This window comes from Semicossyphus pulcher, unplaced genomic scaffold (assembly GCF_022749685.1).
Source record: "Semicossyphus pulcher isolate SPU_LCO1_2020_fin unplaced genomic scaffold, fSemPul1.0.p SCAF_20, whole genome shotgun sequence".
NCBI lineage: Eukaryota > Metazoa > Chordata > Actinopteri > Labriformes > Labridae > Semicossyphus > Semicossyphus pulcher.
Genome location: NW_027211694.1, coordinates 8,575,628 through 8,597,582, shown reverse-complemented (window position 1 = coordinate 8,597,582; position 21,955 = coordinate 8,575,628). Strand labels below are relative to the sequence as shown.

The window sequence follows — 21,955 nt, the reverse complement described above, 5'->3', positions numbered from 1 at the left end:
TTGTTTTTGAGGCTTTTTTCTGTGTAACACATCCACTGTTAGTGACTTGGACAAATGCTCCAATAAAGCCATCCAAAGACACCAAATAAAATGTGTAAAAACTGAATAAAACCAACGTAAACTACCATGAAATGCATGAAATTTGTCACTGCATTTGTGCCTTGCAATGCTAACTATATGTGCAAAGGAGAAATTAAATTAAGCTGTTCTACTTGTTATTTTGGCTGCAACACTACTATGAAATCATTGAGAAAGGAAGACAGAAGTTTGGAAGACAGCCTCTGATTGGTCAGTAGACTCAACACAAGGCATCAGGAAGTGGCTAAGTGGACGGCTAACAGTTATGTCCCTAGCATGCCGCGTTCCAAAGACTAAAGACACAGTGAAGGATTCCCAACGATGTCGATACAATATTAAAACTAATGGCGATCATATTTGATAACAAGGAAGTTGGTTTGGTGACGTACATGTGCGGAGGAAATACATTTATTTGCGTAAAAGTTAATTGTTTCGATTTCGACATCCTGGAGGGACTGAAAACATTGTTGACTTAATAGAAATATGACATGCTGCATTGTTCTCTTGTCTACCAGGCAACTTCTGTCTCTACCATCCAATCCAATGAAGACACAGCAAAGATCTACATTCCCACAGTACTTTGCAGGCTCAGTAGGTGACAAAGACCCAGAGCTGATAACGAACAGGAAGTGAGGACATAGTTTCCCTCTCTCTCGATATCCCTCTCTCCCTTTTGTGTCCCCGTGCGTCCCGAGACGTCTGGCTCGTAATCGAGGAAACGATTGCCCCCGTGGCTGGCCCCCGGCACGTAACGAGCTCCCTGCCAAGATAACCGTGACGGGGGCAGCAGAGGAGGGCAGTGCCAGAGTGATAAATGAGCCAGATGTGCTGGCGGCAGTGAGGGGAGGGGCGGCTGGCACCAGGATGTGATGGGCTGGCAGGGGGCGATTGTGTCTGGGCAGAGAGGTGGAGGCTGCTGGTGATGTCCCTGCTCTCCTGAGTGATAAATACACAGAGAGGTGTGATTTTTCATGATGACGAGCAGGGAGGGTGATGCAATGTTTTAGAGTGTAATGCAACAGAAAGGAACAGGTAGTGCTCGACGTCTTTCGGGTTTTGGTTAAATTTCAAGGTTATGTCTCTAAAATTTTTGTTTTTACAGGGGCAGACGGACAAACAGGAACACCTGACAGAATCTTAACAGATGCTACTTTTAAAGATGATTTGAAACGTTCCAGAAAATGGGATTTCAGGTTGTCGACAAGGTGGGTAATCCAACAAATGTAGCACCTTCAACTCCACAGACTCACTTGTGCTTTATAAGAAACCCACAGAACTTTATTTTGAAAATTTATGGCAATAATCAACAGTTTTCAAAGATAAATATGTGTATTTTCACATTAGAGAGTCACATTAAGCGTCTCCGTATCTGTTTTCCAAAGATCTTTCATTGCGCAGCTCTTGACGTTGTTGTTGGCAGATTCAGAAATATCCATGAGGAAAACAGATTGACTGACTGAGAAGTGGAAAATGAGTTCCATTTCCTTTGTACTCAGGCATACTGTGATGATTTAATAGTGTTAATTTCCCATGAAATAGCCTGAGAAATCCATCACATATTGTGGTGTGCAAATGACTTTTCCTACACGGTCTCAGAGGCCTGGAAAAGATGGCTGGATGTCTTCATTAGTATTTACTTTACATGTTACAGCTATTTATTTATACATTTTTACTATACAGCTGCGAAGATCTACATTTTTTATTTTATGTTATTATTTTTTGGGGGGTATTTCAGGTTTTTAAAGTCACATCTGCACTTGTTTCTGCTCCTCTGCTGTGTGGAGTTCCCCAGGGTTCGATACTTGGACCACTCCTGTTCTCACTATACATGCTACCTCTACTATTGATACAATCCCAAATGAATTACTATCTTTTTTCTTAAGAAAAGTAAGTGTGTCAGTAATTTTTTCCCAGTACGTTTGTCCGTGTTCTCTTTTTTCACAACAGTCTCAGAAAGTTGGCTGATTGAACAAATGCAAAGTTGTAAATAAGACATGATAACTTGGTTTCCATATTTTCCATATACAAAACATGGAGACTTATGTCTACGCAGTAAAATATTTAAATTGAATGGTAAATGGACACCAATAGCAGAGGCTGCTACGTAAAGCACCCAACATGTGTATTAATAACATTCACACGCCTTGCCCAAGGACACTTCAACATGTAGACTGCAGCAATAAGGGATCGAACCGCCAACCTTCTGGCTGAGAGACAACCGACTCTACCACTGAGCCACAGGTGCCACATGATATTGCTTCAAACACAGAGAAAACTAATACAGTATATACCTCTCATGTGAAATGGCCTTTTAAAATCTTAAAGCAATAGGGGTTTAAAACAGGAGGCAAAACTAGATTTAAAGGAAGTTAAGTTTTGATGTTGTATTACACTGTGTTGATATTATTTGGTCTTCCTCATCATCCTTTTTCCTGCTGGTAGCTTCTCCAACATGATTTAGCAGCTTTAATATTACCCTGGGTACGATTTGAAAGTCAGGTGTTGTTTTGCAGCCGTTAAGGGTACAGTAGTAGGGGAAGCACACACGCGTGAGTCACTCCTGCCAAGCAGGGCGAAAGAAAACATCATAACTCCCCATTTCTGCCCTCTGTGATCTCTGTGGGCCGCTCACCGCAGGCCCTCTAATAACAGTCTGAGGGTTATCATCCTGCCAGAAACAACGAGCTGCCCCACAGGTACGCTTAAGCCTCACACACATGCATGTTTTATTTGTAATGCTGACTGTGTAAATAGGACAGGACAGTAACAGGATGGAGTTTGTATACAACAGAGAGTTCCATAGGATGTCGTATACAAGGTTGCAGTGCGACAAACGGAGGTATTTATAGATGTTTCCTCAAGAAGGAGGCACACGCACACACACAACCGAGAGCCAGACTGCCCTTGCTCACTAAACCCAAGGGGACTTTTTTTATCACGCTAGTTATGCGTTTTACGAGGACCATCACGTCGGCTAAGGAGCAGTTTCTATAATCAAATGTAGAGTGGTGCCTGCGAGAGGAGGTCTTCCAGTCAAACGCTGATTCCTATAATCAGATGAGTCACAGCGTCAAGGTGGAGTCCTTCAGAGGGAGCACAGCGTGTGTACATGCGGACCGGTTACACAACAAATGGACCGAATAATTTACCAGGATGTGTTATTGTTATTCCGCACATACCTTTCGCCGCTTTAAATTGCGAAAAAAAACAAAAACAACTCACCCCGAAAATAGCTTTTCCTGCGCGACTGCTGCACACATAATGAGGCCGAGATCCTAATCTAAATTTCCTTGCATTAACGTGCATCTATTTACTGCAGCAAAGCGAAGTTGCGAGGAAGTGGCAAAACTTCCTCTCTGCATATTGTGTCTTCCTGTTTAGCAGAAGACAAATGAGAATAGCTTAGTTTTCATGCAGCACGCTGCAGAACAGCTTTCCTAATTACACTCATAATGAAAGGCAAACACACGAAACTAAATCCACCGTGCAGGAAGCGTCAACAGCTGCTAGGAGGAGGTTTGCCTCAGAGGGAAGGAAGAGGAAACTAGAAAAGTAGAGACAACAAAACAAGGGCCAGTAAACGCATCGTGTTGTGAATTAATTTACCTTTCCGAGCAGGAGCAGAAGCGCCTGGCGGAAGCGGAGCCTCTGGAACACGAAGAGGTCGTACACAGCGGACACAGCCAGCACCGTCACCCCCTGCTCCTTCCACAGCATGCTGGCTGCTGCGCACCACAGGCTGCTCAGCATCCAGCCCCAGCAGAGGGTGACTGAACAGCCGCCACATTTTCTGCTCTGAAAAGTCCCGCGTTGGTCCCCACGAAGTCCGCAGTGTCTCATATAGCAGAGAAGAGACAGCAAGAACAACAACGCGGCGCCGACGTCCGCCCTCCCGACCACGCCTGCGACTGCTTCAGTGTGAACCGGGTGCGACGCAAAGAGAAGGCCGGCGAGCAGGCTCCAAAGTCCTCCACCGAGAAGCGGGCGACTGAAGGCCGTGAAGAGGGCGGTGACGAGGGCGTGCAGCAGCACGTTCAGCAGGTGGAAGCCCCAGGGGCGCAGGCCGTGCAGGGTGTAGTTGAGGCGGAAGGAGAGGGTGCAGAGCGGACGGAAGGACTTGTGGCTGCCGCTGTGGGTGAGCAGGGTGCCCCAGAAGTCGTCGTACAGGATGTTGGTCCACGGAGTCTCAGGGAGGAGGTCCTGGTTGGTCTTGATGGCTCGGCTATAAAAAGCAGAAGACATAAATTATTAATGATAGTTCAACATGATCATTTTCAGTATGAAACATAAGAAGTGTTTATTTATTGTAATAGGCCTTTCACCTTTATTGATACGACAGTGAATATATGACAGGAAATGTAGGGACGGGGGGGTGCTGTTTTTCTGGTCTCTGCAAGTGTTGCGAGTAAACAGTAATCTACTATGGCTGAACAAACAAAGAAAAGATGGATGACTACAGATACAACTTCAAAAATAAGTGAAAATCCAAAGAAAAAGAAACAAACTCAACGCTCAGATGAAGGCAAACAGTCTAAAAAGGAAAGCGACCGTCAGCAAGGAAAATCAAGAGTTACAACCGGAGCCAACCGTGGACGTCACACATGCGACACTGTCTGGATATCTGGGAAGTGTGCTCATCTAAGTACCGCTTATTGCCATAGGTGCCGCCAAAGACAACGAAACTGAGATCTTTGAGATTTGCACTTCAAACATACTGCAGATACAAAGCTACATTGCCATAATTTGAAGTTGTGTTTAAGTTCACTGTGGGTGAAAATGACACCAATGAGAACTGTGGGGGTCATCCAAAACAATTTGCTATAAATCTTCGCATAGACGAACGACCCCTTGACATACAAGCAGTCATGTGATCAATCGTTTATAAATACATAGCAGTAGCTTTAATCTTTACAAAAAAAAATGATATTGCAGCTTTAAACTAAAACAAACACTATATAATGAAAAAAATGAAACATGTAAGTACAAATAAAGCAAAGAAATTCAAGTCTCATCTGTAACAATATTTTTTCCTGTTGCTGATGATCTATTGATGATTTAAAGGACAAATGCAATAAGGACGCCAAATTACATAAACATGTCTCAGATTGTGTGATTAAACACAGAGAGAGAGCCACAATGCACATATGTCACACACACACACAGCATGCACATATGTCAGGTACCCACACACACACACACACACACACACGGACAGGTGGGTTTCACACCCCCGAGGCTGCTGTGGATTCTCATAATTAGCGGATCATTACTGAGGACACGAGCTGCGTTCATGTAAACTCGCAGACTGCAACAAATGAGGTTCGCCACAGGGATTAAGAGTGATGAATGGCTGGCAGCTACAACAACAAAGCAGAGCGAGAGGATACCCCACAAGAAAAAAAAAACATTTAAAAAGAACTTTGATCAAAGATAATGAAGGTATGGATGAAAATATCTTTAAAAAGTTGAGCTTTAATGCTTTAATCTAGCAGGAGTGATGGTTTAGAGCTGCAACGATTAGTCGATTAATCGATTAATCAAACACGATTAGTCGATTAACCGTTTAATCAAACACGATGAGTCGATTAATCAATTAATCAAACATGATTAGTCGATTAATCAATTAATCAAACATGATTAGTCAATTAATCAGACATGATTAGTCTATTAATCGATTAGTTGATCAAAGAATCCCCAACAATTACCATAATCTATGAACTGTTTCAGTCATTTTTCAAGCAGAATTGTCAACTATTTGGTAGTTTCAACTTCTTACATGTGACAATTAGCTGCTTTTCGTTGTCATTTCAGACACTAAATGAAGAGTCTTGAGGTTTTGGACTGTTGGTTAGATAAAAGAAGCAAATTGAAGATATCAATTTAGAATCTGGGACATTGTGATGAGCACTTTCAAGAAAATGTTTGACATTTCAAAGAGTAAAATAATTTATTAAACATGAAAATACTCGCAATACTTGCAGCCTTAGATGGGTTCAATAGACAAAAAACATAATAAGATCTACGAGAGCTATTTACCACATTTTGTATTAGTAGATTGCTACATGAAAATCTGGGTTATGTGAGCATCAAAAACGTTGTGTTTCCACGATTAAATCACACTTTTCAAATGTTTGGTTACAAGCACGGTTGTTCCTGTGCTTTCACATGAGGAGAGGGGGAAAAGGACAGCGACAGGGGGCCAGCCGAGGACTTCCTTTGTCTGGAGATTGTAACTTAGTGCGGGGCACATAAAGAAGAGGGAGGGAGAGAAAGAGGAGGATGGAGCGGCCGCCCTGTACCCAGAATACAACCAACAATGAGGGAAAACTCGAAGTACATTAAACCCAGTGTCGAAGTGAGAGTTGTTTAAAGCGTTAATCCTACTTTAATTGTTTTTTCCTTCACGCCTACAGGCCTGTCATCGCGTGAGCTGTAGTAAATTCCTCCATTTCCCAGGATTGTTCTCCATCAGGGAAAGAGAAGTGTGTGTTTCTCAGGCTCCGAGTCCGACTAGCCAAAGTGGAACTCTCCCTTGTGCGATATATCTAAGGAGCCGGGGCATTACATCACTTAGTTTACTTCCTTTTTTTCTACTGTAGCTCTGCTGTAATATCTTATGAGTGTACAGCAGTCTCATGTTTTTCACAGATTCTGAAGCAAAATATCCACTAAAAACTACAAATACAGCCATTTTTTCCACTTTCTTGCTCCCTATCAAATCCAAACATGGCTAGATTCACCCTCGCCCAGCTCCCTTGTGTCCCTCAGCATGCCTCGGATCTCAATACTCTCTGCTGATAAATAATTTAAATATTCAAATCAGTGCCAACCACTCATCTCCCTCGCTGCTCCTGCCCGGCACTGGAGGATGAAAAGAATGCATTAGGCATGAGGGGTTGGGAGCGGGTCGAATGAAAAAAAACGGTGTGTGTTTGTGGCTGTAAGAGCCAACATGTAAAGGTGTGTCTCTTTGTGCACATGTGTGTGACAGCAGCATCGCCCGCGCTGATGGCTTCATTGAGACCTGTCGCTGCAGCCGTGCAGATAGAGTGCTCTCCCGTAGTGATTGCTCTTACAGAAGGAGGGTCTTTTGTATTCAGCCGCCGTATGTGGGGCAGGCAGGCCGGCAGCGGGGGTCTCTATTCACAATCCTCAAAGTACAGGACGGGCTCGGTCTTTTCAGTTTTATTCTTCTGATTTTGTGGGGAGGGGTGGAAAAAAAGAGACATTAGGCAGGGGTTGCTTTTGTAATATGGTGAGGTCTTCTTTCACCTGTCCGCTGCTGTAAGAGGAAGGAAAATTGGCTGTCTTTCAGTGTTTGGGTTTGTGTCTTTTCAATATGCAAATGAGGCACTCCACCGCCTCCCAAACAGTGATCTCACCACCACTGATTTGCTTTTTCATGTGCTGCGCCTGCTGCAGATGCACACTGTAGGCCTCTATTGGGGACGGTGCATAAATATACATTGGATGTGCTAAATATAAGGGACCGGGCAACGTTTTCTGCACGCTAATGAGCTATATCCAAGTACAACTAATTACATCAGTCACAAAGGAGGATATATGGACAAAGAGAGGAAGAGGAGTTAAAGAGGGGCCGGGTGGATATTACTGCGTCTTCCAAAAATACAGCTAAGTGGGAGCAGAACTGACTTGGAGAGGTTGCAATCGTTTGTAGTACTAATTGTGCAGCTATAAAAAGAGTCTGTCAGAACACTCTCTTTAGTCCTTGTTTTCCATTTCTATTTATAGCACAAGGATCTTTCAGCTCTGCCCTCCTCAGCGTAATAGTCATTTAATTTCTGTACATCAGGTAATCATAAAGTGTAGTAAAGGTCTAGCTTTAGTAACATAGTTGTCTTCAGATATTCCTTATTGTAACTCTTTATTATGAAGATGCTCTGTGGTGTTTTCTTGGACACAAACAAAGTTTAGTTTCTCACTAAAAAAGTGATTTACCCAACACTCAAGCTACAGTTCCAATCCGTCCTGCTCTGACTATCCCCCTGACAGGCTCTCATGTGGCAGAGGGTCCACAGAGATCTTCCTCTCAGCTACACACTCAAAATCCCCCGAGTCAAAAACTGCATCCCTTGAAAGAGTCGTTTCCCTAATTGCATTCTTTAAAAGTTCAGTTTACAGATTCCAGTTGACAAACACACACAGCACGTCACGACAGAACATTAATCACTTCAGCTCTCCGAGGACTCGCTGAGTAAACCTACTTTTCAGTTTAAATGTTTACGTGTGCTCAATTAAACGGGCATCAATATTAACTGTATTGCACTTGAGTCTTTAAATATTTGGGCTCTCATCCAGCCTGCTCCACCACTCTAATAAACATCTACAGTATAAACTACCATCACTTAACGTAATCAGGCGAGGCTGAATTACAACCTTTTTGTAGGAGGGTGCACACTCCTGCTCCCTGACATCATTAATAAGATGAATTAGCCAATCATCATGAAAATGTAGCTGTTATAAGATACTGGCCTGAAAATTTTGTCATTAATATTATCACCTCTTAGCTATTTTTGTCTTTTGTTTGCTGCAAGTGACCATATCCACACGGCAGCCGTCTTTCTCTGATGTCACACTCGTAGAAATGTCGCTCTACTGTGTTAAAAGTTAGACAACAGCTAACGTTAGCATTCAACTACGTCCTTGCTAACATTACAGTTAGAAAGTGTTACACAACACCAGGAGAAAAGCCCAATTTCCTAGCTAATAAAACCGTTAGCCAGGGATTTAGGCCTTTCCGCTAATGTTAGCTACAAAGTTTCAGCTTCCCTTATATCTAGCTTAATTGTTATAACAGGCTACCTAGATGGCAAGCTAATACGCTTACACTGCAATAGCTAAGGTTTAAATTAGTCAGGAGTTTAGGCATTACCACCCATGTTAGCTAGGAAGTTTCAGCTTCCCTGATGTAGCTTTTTGGCAAGCTTAATTGTTAAAATAGCCGACCTAGTTGGCAAGCTAATGCACTTACACTGCAATAGCGAATGGTAATGTTAATCAGGAATTTATGCGTCATTCAGGGTGGAAGGCTAAGACGCTTTTAAAATGTCGCACTGCTGTCTTGCAAGTTAGACAACAGCTAGCGTAAGGATTCAACCACTTCCTTGGTAACGTTACAGTTTGAAGGTTTTACACATTACAAGGAGAAAGGTGTAATTTCCTAGCTAACATAACAGTAAGCAAGGGATTTAGGCCTTTCTGCTAATGTTAGCTAGAAAGTTTCAGCTTCCCTAATATAGCTTTTTGCCAATTTTAATTGTTAAAACAGCCTACCTAGTTGGTTAGCTAATTCGCTAATGCTGCAAAAGCCCATGGTAATGTTAGTCAGGAACTTACACCTCACTCAGGGTGGGAGGATCAGGCGCTTTTAAAATGTCACACTGCTGTTTTGCAAATTAGACAACAGCGAATGTTAGCCTTCAACCACTTTCTTGCTAACATTACACTTAGAGGTGTTACACAATACAGGGAGAATAGCATAATTTCCAAGCTAACATTACTGCTAGCAAGGGATTAAGGCCTTTTCGCTAATGTTAGCTAGGAAGTTTGAGCTTCCCTTTTATCAAGCAAAACTTTTAAAACAGCCCACCTAGTTGGCAAGCTAATGTGCTAACCCTGCAGTAGCCAACGGCAATTTTCCTTTGGAGTTGTGTATCACTATCAAATGCTTACATTAGCTTTTATCTAGAGGTGCTTAATGCCTTATAAATTATGTTGTTTTAACTTAAAATATTGCCGAAAGTAGCTCCTGATTTTCACTATCCATTGTCTTCTCAGTTGCTGATTGATTGCGTTTCATTCTTTGCTGTCTTTTCCTTCCTATCCTTTTTATCCTTCTACTTTCCCTTAATATAAAATCTCGACTGGTCTGCTTTAGTACCAAGCTCTTTTCAATACCCCTCATCTGGCCGAGATCTATTAAATTTCCATCTCCTGACTGAGCAATCTGAGTGCTAATTAAGCGCTGCGGCAGACAGGCCTATTCATACAATGCTAATCTTGAGCTGGCGCACGGCTGAAGTAAACACAACACTGATGCCGCTTGTTTTGTGTGAGAGAAACAGGAATGAAGATGATTAGGACTCTATGAGAAGCCACCATTCTTAAAGGACAAAAGAAATCTTTATCACAGCGGCACAGTCGCCCAGGTTTAGCCTGTGTGATTACAGAGCTGACACCTTTATAAACCTGCATTCACCCGCCCGTTTTGCTCTTAAATGGGAGAGAGGAAGAGTTGCAGAGGACTTCTCAAAGACAAAACTCAAACAAGTAAAGGGTGGCCTGATGGCTGTATTAACTGGGATGTCTTGGGGTTATTTTCCAGGAGGAAACAACTTTGTTAACCTCTTTCTTTTCCCTATCAATGGATACAGATTTGAGCGGTAATGCATGACAGAGCATTCCAGGGTCATCATTTTGGATTTCTCACTAAGACGTTCTTCATCATTTCTCTCACAAGTGTCAGGATATTTCCTGAGAAAGCCAAAAGCAGACTTTACAGCCAACTGCAGAAATAATAGAACCACAATAAATTGATATTTTTTCCGCAGGAGAAGCAAACTTTATTCGGTCTTTGCTCTGTCGAGAGGATTAAATTATTCCAGACTGAATATATTGCTGCATTCATGTGCTCCTGGGATGTTACAAGGAAGTAGGTCTTTCTACAACTGTGTTCACAAGCTTTAAGTCTTATTTTTTAAAGTAGATTTTTTGGGGCATTTTTGCCTTTATTGGACAGCTGAGAAGAGAGGCAGGAAATTTCGGGAGTAGAGAGTGGGGAATGACATACAGCAAAGGGCTGAGGGCAGGAGTCCAACCTGCGGCCTCTGCGTAAAAGGCTGTAGCCTCACTGAATATGGGACGCCTGCTCTACCAACTGAGCTTAACCAGCGTCCCACGAGCTTTAAGACATCGGCTTAAAACATGGACTTTGCAAATAAGATTTGTATTTTATTGCTAAAACATAATCTAGGTCAATCTACATGGACAGAGTTGTACGGTTACAACAAATTACAAATTAGCGAATAAATTGATACGCAAGTTAATACAAAATGTTTGACCTCCAAGTCAACATTCACTTTTGTCCGCCATGTTTCTACATAATATTAGAGTCTGTCAATTCTGCAAGTTTGGTACAAAAATGTTTGACTTTCCAAGTTGTTGTACCAACTTGCAGGAATCTTCATCTGAATTCCCCCATTCAGAAATTCGTGTTTTCAGTCATTCCAACACTACGTGAATGCAGGTAATTTAATTGTTGGACTGTTTTCCAAGAAAAAGTCATTTAACGACTTCTAAGGACCTTTTTTGAACTAGTTTCTGACATTTTTTTGAACCAAAAACTTAAAAATATAAACAAATATTTAGTCTATCAATATATGCCCTCTTCTCTTGCCATTTTATCGCTGCCAATCTGCAACAAAACGTCTGTCATGCCTCCAATGACTCGCCTTGATTACTGTAAGTCAGGGGTCTCGCGAGCTACCGGTAGGCTTGGATTTTAGTAGCTCGCCAAGACATTCACAAAAAATCTGACGACAATAAATGCACCTTCAAAGCCTCTTCCCACTTCAATTCAATCAAATACACAGATGTCCCGCCCCCTCCAATACAAAATAATAGGATAGGCCGATCAGCTGTCAACGTCTGAACCTAACCAATCACAGCAATGTTGCAGAAACCTCCATCGACAGGTCTGGCCAGTTATGCTGTACGCTAGTTGAGCTAAAGTGAGGAGTTTGGTGCTGTTAGAAAGCCTGTTAGCCAGATTTATGATGGACGATGAAGGCGGCCACGCCATAAAAAGCAGGAAACATACTATTTCCATGGGCTAGTTTTTAATTACGAATGTGAAGGACGGAAGTGTGTGTGCCTCATCTGTGGTACCGGCGTTTCAGTCGACAAAAGATTCAACATGGGGCCACCAGCAATTACAGCGACGTAACGCAAGTAACTCTTGGCCACTTTCATTTTTTCCAAAGTAGCTCTCAGAAGAAAACAGGTTGGAGACCCCGGCTGTAAGTCAACAACAAATTCTTGATAACCCACTGACAGTAAATCAAATCAATTGATTGCAGTTACGTTTTTGCTAAACGATTAGCATAAGGAAACAAGCCGCTCGTCACATCCACAACCAATTATTGATTTCATCTTCATCTATATTCTGTCTTAGCAGTGGGAGAAGGTGCAGTGTATTAAAGACAAGCAGACTGGGTCTGTGTGCGAGTGGGTGTCAGGGTCCAGATCACCTCCGTCTTAATCCAATACAAACAGGATTAGAAAGTGATCATAGGGTGCACAGAGTTTCTGAGACATGCACAGAGGTCGAGGTCAACAAGTAATCTGATTAAAAACTGTGTGTGTGCATTCGTGGCTCCACACTCAAACTGCACATGTCGAATGGCCGCATGTGTAATCTATAAAAAAAAAGTGTACTGATTCCCGGTTGGCAGGAAAGCACCGTTTATGGCTTTGTTCCCAGCGAGTCCGCAGCTGGTTGAGGATAAAAATCCCATAAATTTCACCTCAATGGTCACTCCAGCCGGGCGCGTGTATTTTGCCGCACCACATGAGGCGAGTGAACACGTGGAGATGATTTTTTTTTCTTTCGTTAATCCGCGAGGTACCTACCCATCCATCACAGTGCAAGGTTGAACGATCATGCGTGAAGCCATTACGCTGGCTGGCTGGGCCTGAGTGATTCATTCATTGGCTGATTATCAGCTGCTATAATCCTGTCAGTATGTGGCCACAGCACGACGGCAGGAAAATGAGGAAGGAGGTGGTGATGAAGATGAAAGAGGAAGACGGCTTTAGAAGTCTCTCATTTATATTCTTCTTACCTCAATAAAGATATTTTTCCTCTTAAAATCATATTTCTTCTTCTCATTAAATGGTTTTGAAGCAGACACAGCCACGACAGACGGTAATACAATATTTCCTTTTTTTTATCAGCTGTTTGTATCTGTTTTATTTGTGTATCCGCAGACTGAAAGCTCAGGAAGTGACCGTTCAGGGTGTGTTCAAACATCTTACGTCAGCGACACCACTGGCAGAACAATACCCCAACCCAGAGTGGCACGGCCACTTTCCCACACTCCGTCCCACGCCAAGCTGGCAGGAAAATTGCATAAATGTCCAGATAGCATTCATAAAAAACCTGTCGTACTGCCAGTGGCCTAGTTGTGAAAAGATTTATGCTTTGCCATGCAGCCGCTCTTCCTTTTCCTGGTGTGAAATCTGACATTCATTGGCAGATTTTATTCGATGCAATTATTTGTTTTGTTCCATCGTTTGAAATGTGTGAGCGGTGATAAACTGCAGTTGGATGGTGCTCAACGCAGCTGGACACTGATGACGTGAAAAGATGAAGGAAAAAAACTGGAACTTTTTTTATTTAATACTGAAAATAAACCTGAGACACAAAGGATGAAGCTTACTTTGCATTCAAGGCACTAACCTACATTTTTATCTCCTGCTCAGTTCACTGGATCTATCCTTTCATTGATTAAAAATAGCCCATCCTGCAGCTCGCAGCATTTTTCCCCAAGGGTGCAAAACAACCAGGCAGGAGTTTTGTGGAAGGAAAAGGCCAGACAAATTAGTTATTTTAACTTTTAAGGCGGGGATTAGGAAAAGAAACATCTAAAATAGACGACTATGAGTAATTTGCTGTGCTTTCACACAAAACAACTACAGCTTCAGGCTCACAGATGCGTGCAATGGCTGTATGTCTGTTCCAACATTTCCACTGCCAGCATGTAAAATATGGCAGCTTGGCCTGTGGCGCTTTGCTTCTAAATATGACCATCTAGGTACAACTCTAAGTAGCAGTTCAGATACCTCTAAGCACAAATACAACTTACAGAAAAAGGTCATGGTTTCGATTTAAAGCTACGGTGAGGAACTTTTGGTTTGTGTTAATTTTGGCGCCCCCTGTGGACAAAAGCCGTACCTCTTTATCTCTTAGCAGATTTTGTCCTGTACATGCTTAAGTGGTGGTTTTTATCACTTTCTTTAGACGGTCATTTGTGTCAATCACTTAAAATTTTTAGTCCTTGAAAAAGTAAACAAAGGCAGCGTAAAGTTAATCGCTTCGTCTTCGTTAACCGCCAGCGGTTTCAGGCATTAAAAATAACTATATAGAAATAATCAATCTTGTCGCTGATGGTCTGGTTTGCTTTTGTAGGTCATATAGAGTGATCAGAATTAATTTCAGTCTGTTTCATAACCAGATAAAAACTCCTCACAGGAGCTTTAAAGAAGTACAAACGTATGTGGCCTACTTACGTAACTTATTACTGCTAGCTTGATTGCTATATTAGCTATATAAGTCTAACCGCACTGCTTTTTACATATGTTACGTGACTATGCATCATAATTAATGTAACATAAGTAAACAGTATGTTGCATACCTTTAAGTGAACCTTGCATATTTGTTACCCCTCATCTCCTGGCTGGAAGTTACATCTTGGTTTGACAGATCCAACATCCCCCAAAGCGGACTTTGTGGTAATTCGACGCAACATTGGAAACGATAAGCTAGAGGACACCATCCAGAAATGATGCTAGAGCGGGACCTACGGTTTACGAGTTGGGCCACTCAACTGCAGTTTTTGTTGACTTGGGCGTGAGAACAGGCTCGTTAAACCAACTTGATTTTACTGTGTTTACTGTACAAGGGTAGCTAACATTCCTACTGTGATAAATATACAAAAGCTTCACAAATATTTTAAAGAACAGGGCAGTAAAATTCTGCATTCTCATTAATATACAAATGGATGTGACCCCAATCAACTCAAGCATCTTGTAATACAAAATTTAAGTGCTAGTGTTACAGTGAAGCCGAAGCTACCATCTGTACAGTTTGTGTTGATTCTTACGCACATATCACACACACACACAAGCTAGTAAGATAAACACACATTCTTATTCCTTATCCAATAAATATACTACTCAAAGAACATTTTTCACCTTTACACAAGGCTGAGGATAATTAAAAACATTATGTTCCACTCACATCAATATTATTTCAACAATGGAATACAGGTATTCATGAATTTATTGGTCATAGTTAGTCCAAGTCCAGCTGTTTTGGCTTCATCATCACACTGGCCCAACATTCAACCCACACCTGATTAAGATAAAGTCTCCTCTACATCCTCACCCTGTCCAAGCAACCAATCAGGAGAAACAGATTTCTTCCGGGAGCTCCAGGCTTCAAAGAGGCTGAAGCAGTCTGAGCAAAGCGACAGGAAGTTGGCCGTCTCTCTTTTGTCAGGCCAAGGACTTGCTTTCATGTCCCCCGTGAAGCCGGTTTCCTGATTAGCTGAACAGCTACCTCCAAAAAAGCCAAGGTCAACTCATTGTACTTAATGTGGACGTATGCTGTGCACATAAATAGACTGAGATACAGGTTTATATTTGTCTGAAAAGCATCACTTGAGAGCCGGTTGAATTAAGCAGTAGGAAGGCAAACCAGCTGGTAAATGGAGAGCAGTTTTTGAAGACTCACAGAGCTATGTTTTTAATTAATTATTTTGACATGTCTGACTCACATCTTAAAACTTTTAAATATCATGAATGCTTCAAACAGATATTTTTGATCTAAGAAATTATCCATAACCGCCACGTTTTTCCAGTCATAAAATCTAAAGCAAAAACCCAGCACTGCATTTAGCGTTTTTATATCTGGTTAGAAGCTTGAGAAGCTGATTTGGAAAAAAATGGACAAAAGGGGGTTAAAATGTCAGTTGCAAACTAGCCTAATTGTTATGCACCTACCTCACATCCTTACCTGATACTCAGGGCGTAAATCAAGTTTCACCTCCATTCTTGACACAAAAAAACCCAAATAAAATAACTAAACTCTTCCTCACATTTAAATGACACAATCTATATTTTTTAATTTAAGAATATATGTACATAAGGGGGTGATATTCAATCATTGATCATTAAATTGATCTATAAAATTCATATCAGTGGATTGTTAATACTCGTTTCTCATACAAAAACAATTTAAGGAATACAGTTATCTTCTTTGTTGCTGAAAATTACTTGAGAAGATTAGTAGCAGTCTCATTTCTTTCCATGAAGTATAATGCCTCGTCAGGAGGGGATTAGCCTAGCTTAAAACGCCTACTAGCTAACTTTACTCTGTCCAAAGTTCACAAACACTCCTTAAAAATTTAAAGACCCATTTATCATAAAAAGCTATTTTGAGGGATACAGTTTTTTACTTTCTTGCTGAAAATTACTTGAGAAGATGAATACCACTCTCATTTCTTTCCTTGAAGTATAATGCCTAGCCAGGAGGCGATTAGCCTAGCTTAAAACGCCTACTAGCTAACGTAACTCTGTCCAAAGTTCACAAACACTCCTTAAAACACCTCTTAAGCTCACTAATTAACACAGTATATCCTATTTGGTTAATCTGTACACAAACAGAGAGGTAGAAACGTCAAGTTTTTCAGGAAGTTATCTTTTTGCTAAGTAATACTTCCCCCCGCTACCTGTCTTTTGGCTAGGCTAAGCTAGTCGCCTTCTGGTACTAACTCCGAAACAGGAAGACATGAGAGTGGTAGCTCAAATTAACTAACAAGTGTGGAAGCATGTCCTCTGTGATAGCGTAACATACACAGACATTTTTAGTACATTTCTAGAGGTTAAAAAATTATGAACCTAATCATTGAGAGAGCAGCTTCCTCATCTGTTCTTCAGCAGATTGATTGCAGAGTCTTTATCTCCATCTAAGTGACTGATTGATCACTTCCCATTAGTTGGTCACACAAAATAGAGGCGATCTGACAACAATGCTACCACTGCCAACTCAGCTAAAAAGGAAACCGAGCCAACCTCAGGGTTCCCAAGAGTGATGGTGTCAATAAAAGGCTGTGATGAATCCTCTGTCTCACCAGAAGGGAAGGCTATTGGAAATCGATGGCTAATAAAACTAATGCTCTACTCTCCCCCAGGGCAGACGCAGTGAAGGGAAAGACTGGGTTGGGATTTAAAGGGATCAAAAGAGGCACCTCTAAAAAGCTGTGTAATTTGAGTTTTTATAAAGTGACATGACAACTTAAGGTGCAACTGCAGATGTACAAAATGCATTTGTAACTGCTTCTCCTTACAGAGCTGGAGAAAGTGGAAACATTTTTAGCAAGTTTCCAAGCAGACCTGCCACAAAGCTTAGCTGTACTTTAATAAAAAGAAAAATGTGTGAATGCAATTAAATTGAATAAGACTTGAGAAAGAGGTTTGCAGAGTGTACAGTTCAACAGCAAATTAAATTTTCACACGTCCATGAAAACCCAGAAGACCACCAAAGAATAGTCTTGGAAAAAGGCTCTTATATTAAGTTATGTTTCTCCTTTATATATTAAGACAGCAGTTCTTAATGTGAAGGTATTTTAAAAACATCACACCCAATAAATATGTCACATGCCTACAGTATGGTACAGTGCCCGGCAGCATTCATGGTGAAAAACACATCTAAATGAGCCAAAGTCCAGGAGCAATGCATGCTGAGCGTTTTATAGGGTTTCTAAAATCCTTGGCTTTCTCTCAAATCCGGCTCTTATCAGTGAAACCGCGGCCAACTTTAACACCCTCCATGCATCGGTCCTTGCGATGGTATCCAACCAGAAAATCACCTCCGGCATGTTGCAAGAAAACAAATGAGCAGCCAATCAGTCTGTCCAAATTCTGCATCCAGTATGGTCTTGACAGTTGATTACAGTGTCTGACTGTGGACGGGTAATTAGGGTGGCCTCCCTGAGTCGCCTGCCTCCACAGTGATAAATGTGATGCTTGATTGCAGAGTGACTGAGTGGCGTCCCAGGATTTTGTCAAACAATACATACATCACGGGCTGTGTGAAGGCTGGGGTAATTATGTAAAGCACTTGACGGATGTTGCCATTTTTCTATACTGCAGTTATAATTTCAGCAAAAGGTGCAACAGGGCTGTTAGTCTCCATTCAAAATCCCAGCTACTAGTTGAGTGAGGGAAAAAATTAAATATTAAATCTGTTTTATTTGTTTGAATTTAAATACAGTCTTAAAAGGAACTATAATATCAAATGGTTGATGTAACTAAAGTACACTGTCTGACCATGTGCATGCCCCGTTGCTTCTTCAGAGGCAAATGAGGCTAACGCCGGGAACACACCGGATGCCGAAGCGCTGCGAAGCGCCGCGCAACGAAAATCGTGCGCGAGCCGGAGCACTTCCGTTCACACCAGACGCGCATTTCTCCGCGCTGGTCGACAAGCACCTCTGCTCCTCAGCTGTCGTTTACTCACATTCGGAGCTGTTTTCATGTTTTCATCATGCTCTCTCTCTCTGTGTTTGCGTGTGTGTTTTGACACCCCGCCCGCACCCCCTATAGCCAGTCCACTTTGTGTCTCTCTCTTTCTTGTGTGTGCCTGTGTGTCTGTGTCTGTGTGTGTGTCTATGTCTGTTTGTGTTTGTGTCTATATGTCTGTGTCTGTGTGTATCTTCATCTCTCTCGCGCTCTGTTTAGATACTGTTAAATATATAAAAGCAAACAAATATAACATCGCATTTGTCAATCGCGGTGTTTTATTTTGAAAATTGTTTTAATTTTGAAAATTGACCGGATTCTCTCATTGTTTCATGTGTGACTTCCTGCCAGGATTGACGCGATCGCTCGCGGCTCGCGCAAAAAATAGACCAGACGCCGAAACGATCGCTGCAGGGCGCGAGCCGGCTGCGGAGGTGCGCGCCACGGCGCGCCTGGTGTGAACGACACAATCGGTTAACATGGGCGCCGAAAGGAAACGGGCTCTGCATCTCGGCGCTTCGCGGCTATTCGCGGCGCTTCGGCGTCCGGTGTGTTCCCGGTGTAATGTTCTCTATGCCAACGAAAAAAAAGCAGAACTCGAGCAAGCCGCCTTGAATTGATAGTCATAACCCTAAACCGTCTGTGAGTTAAAACAAGGCACAATTGTGTATTTTATAAGATAGATGAAAAGAATTGGTGGTTAAAGATACGACTGGGAAGCACAACTGCCTTTCTGTAACGTTAGCTTAACTCTGTGCGGCAGCGGAGGTACTGTGAATGAACGCCTTATTTCTTGTACGTATGCTGCATCTGAAATTCCTCATTCATTTATTTAATTAATCCTTACAGGATAATATACATTCATACAATATATATATATATATATATATATATGTGTGTGTGTGTGTGTGTGTGGATAAAGATATGACTGTTGTTCGTGAAGTACAACTGCCTTTCTGTAACGTTAGCTTAACTATGTGACGCAGTGGAGGCACTGTGAATGAAAACCTTATCTCTGTGTCTGGAATCCTTATTCCTTTATTTAATGAATCCTCATTGAATAATATACACTTAAACAAAAAAAAGTGTTTTGATAAAGATATGACTGTTGTTTGGGAAGCACAACTGCCTTTCTGTAATGTTAGCTTAACTCCGTAAGGCAGCGGAGGCACTGTGAATGAACGCCTTATTTCTTGTGCGCATGCTGCCTCTAAAATTCCTCATACATTTATTATATTAATCCTCACTGGATAATGGACACTTATATTGACAGTTAACTCATTAGTGACAGTAGTGAGTTTATTTTTGCATTTGTTCGGACTGTTAGCACAAAGTAGTTTTACATTTTTCAAGGACAAATTTTTGGGGGTACCAGAGTGCTGATTCACTTCTTCTTTTACAATGGACACCCAACAGTTTAAGTGAGCTTTAAATAGAAATGTTGGACACGTACTTTTCATAATCATCATTTAGCATCATCGCTAATAGCTGTAGAGTTGTGCAATCCGTATGATCTATATACAGTGCATTAGCAGATGTGGGATTATTTTCACAAGCACTTTCTTGGTTCCATTATGGAATTTTTGAGGGCATAATATAATGGATACATTTACACACTTAAACTGCAGACACTCAAAAAAATGGTGGACAGTAGAGGAGGTTTACTACATGGTAAAAAGGATTGATTTCGGACATTTTGGATTGTGTGTTTCTTTTACTTTCTGAGTTACATGTTTTTTCAGCATGTGCAATCATGTTCCTGTTATAAAGATTGTTCTGCTGTGGTTACAACAGCAACTCCAGCGGCACGACTACCTCACTCAACCGCATGTGATTTTTGTGTTATTGCAAGCACCAGGAACGTCTCCTTTTCCCTTTTCCCTTTCCTCTTTAATTCACCGTACCTTCTGCTTCTACAATCAATTCCACTGGCCTACTTCCAGAAAAGCTGCAGGTGTTGGCACAGTGACCTACAAAAAACGTGAACCTCCAGCCACCTCAGCTCATTATTATGGAAGACCCTCTTCCACACGTGAATTAAAAGAGGGAAGAACTTCAACACTGAGAACAAACACGTTCCTGGCATTGATTTTTTTTTCTCTACAGGGAATACATGAATGTTGATGGGCCGTGAAGAGTCAAAGCTTACGAAGAAGTGCCAGTGCTCTGGGCTCACTTTTCACCTCAGGCCACCTGTATAATTTGCATGAACACATTTTCAAACTGACTCACACACGACATCAACAATTCACCCCAGTACCCTCTCCAGGGTGGTTAAGGTCCACCACCTTCACTTAGATCAACAGAATGGCAGACCTTGGCTGGGTCTACTGTCTCTTACCAAGGAAAAAACTCCTTTTTTGTAGTCCAAATTTGTTCTGCAGTAAACTAAAGTAATAAAAATTAAAGACAACTTGCGTGAAGACATATAAAACACGGATAAAAAGAGTCCATATTTCGCGGTACAGGCATGTTTCATGTAGACCAAACTTTTGTTCAAACTTCTTAGCTCCTTTGAGAAACCGGATCATTTACGATCTGCTGCCGAGATTATAATGAGGACGACTTTAATTGCTGATGACAAATCGCGGAGCCAGTGCAGGATCTGAGCGCTGCAGCGCTGCCAAGGGAGCAGCTGGAGAAACAAAGCAGCATTCTGTTTCTGCTCAAAAGCCTTCTGTCTCCGATTAGAAAAAAAACACTTTAATGCCTCACCAGAATTGATTTGTAATCCGATCACAAATTAAAAAAACGCAGCTCTTTTGAGAATGTAGAAGATTGGTGCCTTTATGTATGTAGATGTACAGAAAACAAAACACCCTGCCGTACCGGAGCAGTGAAACTTCTCTCTGCTTTGACAGCTTTCAGTGGTCAGATTCACATGCAGCGTTTGCAACAGCCAAGTATGCTAACAGGCCGTACAGCACTGTATCCAATCCAGAATAGGCCCTTCTTTCTTCTGCCGTGACCGATTGTCACATTCCAGCATTAGCCGGAGAGAAACGGCAGCTATAGAGGGGTACCACAGGGGCCAACCCAAACCAAATCTGTCTTCTTTACAAGGAACTGTGCTAATTATCTAAGATCTTTTCAAATTCTGATCTGTGATCTGTTGAACACGGCTGGTACAACGAAACCATTTGCCTGAACTCAACTCTCACATTGGAACCAATAGAGTCATCGCTAACGTGGAAACCACATCCATTTGACCCTTAACGTAGGAAGAAAGAAAAAGTAGGTTAAAGGGGTTCAGAGTAAACTTAAGCCACATTTTCGACCAAGTCTGAAACTGCAGATCAAAACAAATTCTATCAGTGAATTCAAATGCAAGTGCAAATAATTACAGCCTTTGAATTATGAGACCAACAGAATCCAGTGCAATAATATAATATGTCAGATGCATTTCCCCTCAAGAGGTTTCATATAATACAAGTTTGACAAACTATCAGCGGGGGTTCCAAAATATATTGCCCTGTTTAAAATGCTGCAGGAAACGCCATTATGGAACCATAAAACACATCGTATAACATCATAAAAGTACCATATTCCCCTC

The 21,955-nt window shown here is 41.7% G+C and overlaps 1 protein-coding gene across 2 annotated transcripts in view; it reads right to left on the bottom strand.

The window, feature by feature from the left end:
• The window catches only part of tmtc2a (transmembrane O-mannosyltransferase targeting cadherins 2a), a 64,458-nt gene that overhangs the window by 30,886 nt on the left and 11,617 nt on the right, over positions 1 to 21,955 (bottom strand). Inside the window, exon 2 of one of the 2 annotated variants that reach the window (XM_069671104.1) lies at positions 3,685 to 4,300. In XM_069671104.1, coding sequence (XP_069527205.1) covers positions 3,685 to 4,300 — 616 coding nt within the window. The remainder of the gene's footprint in view (positions 1 to 3,684; positions 4,301 to 21,955) is intronic. The other variant, XM_069671105.1, reaches the window with a different exon arrangement.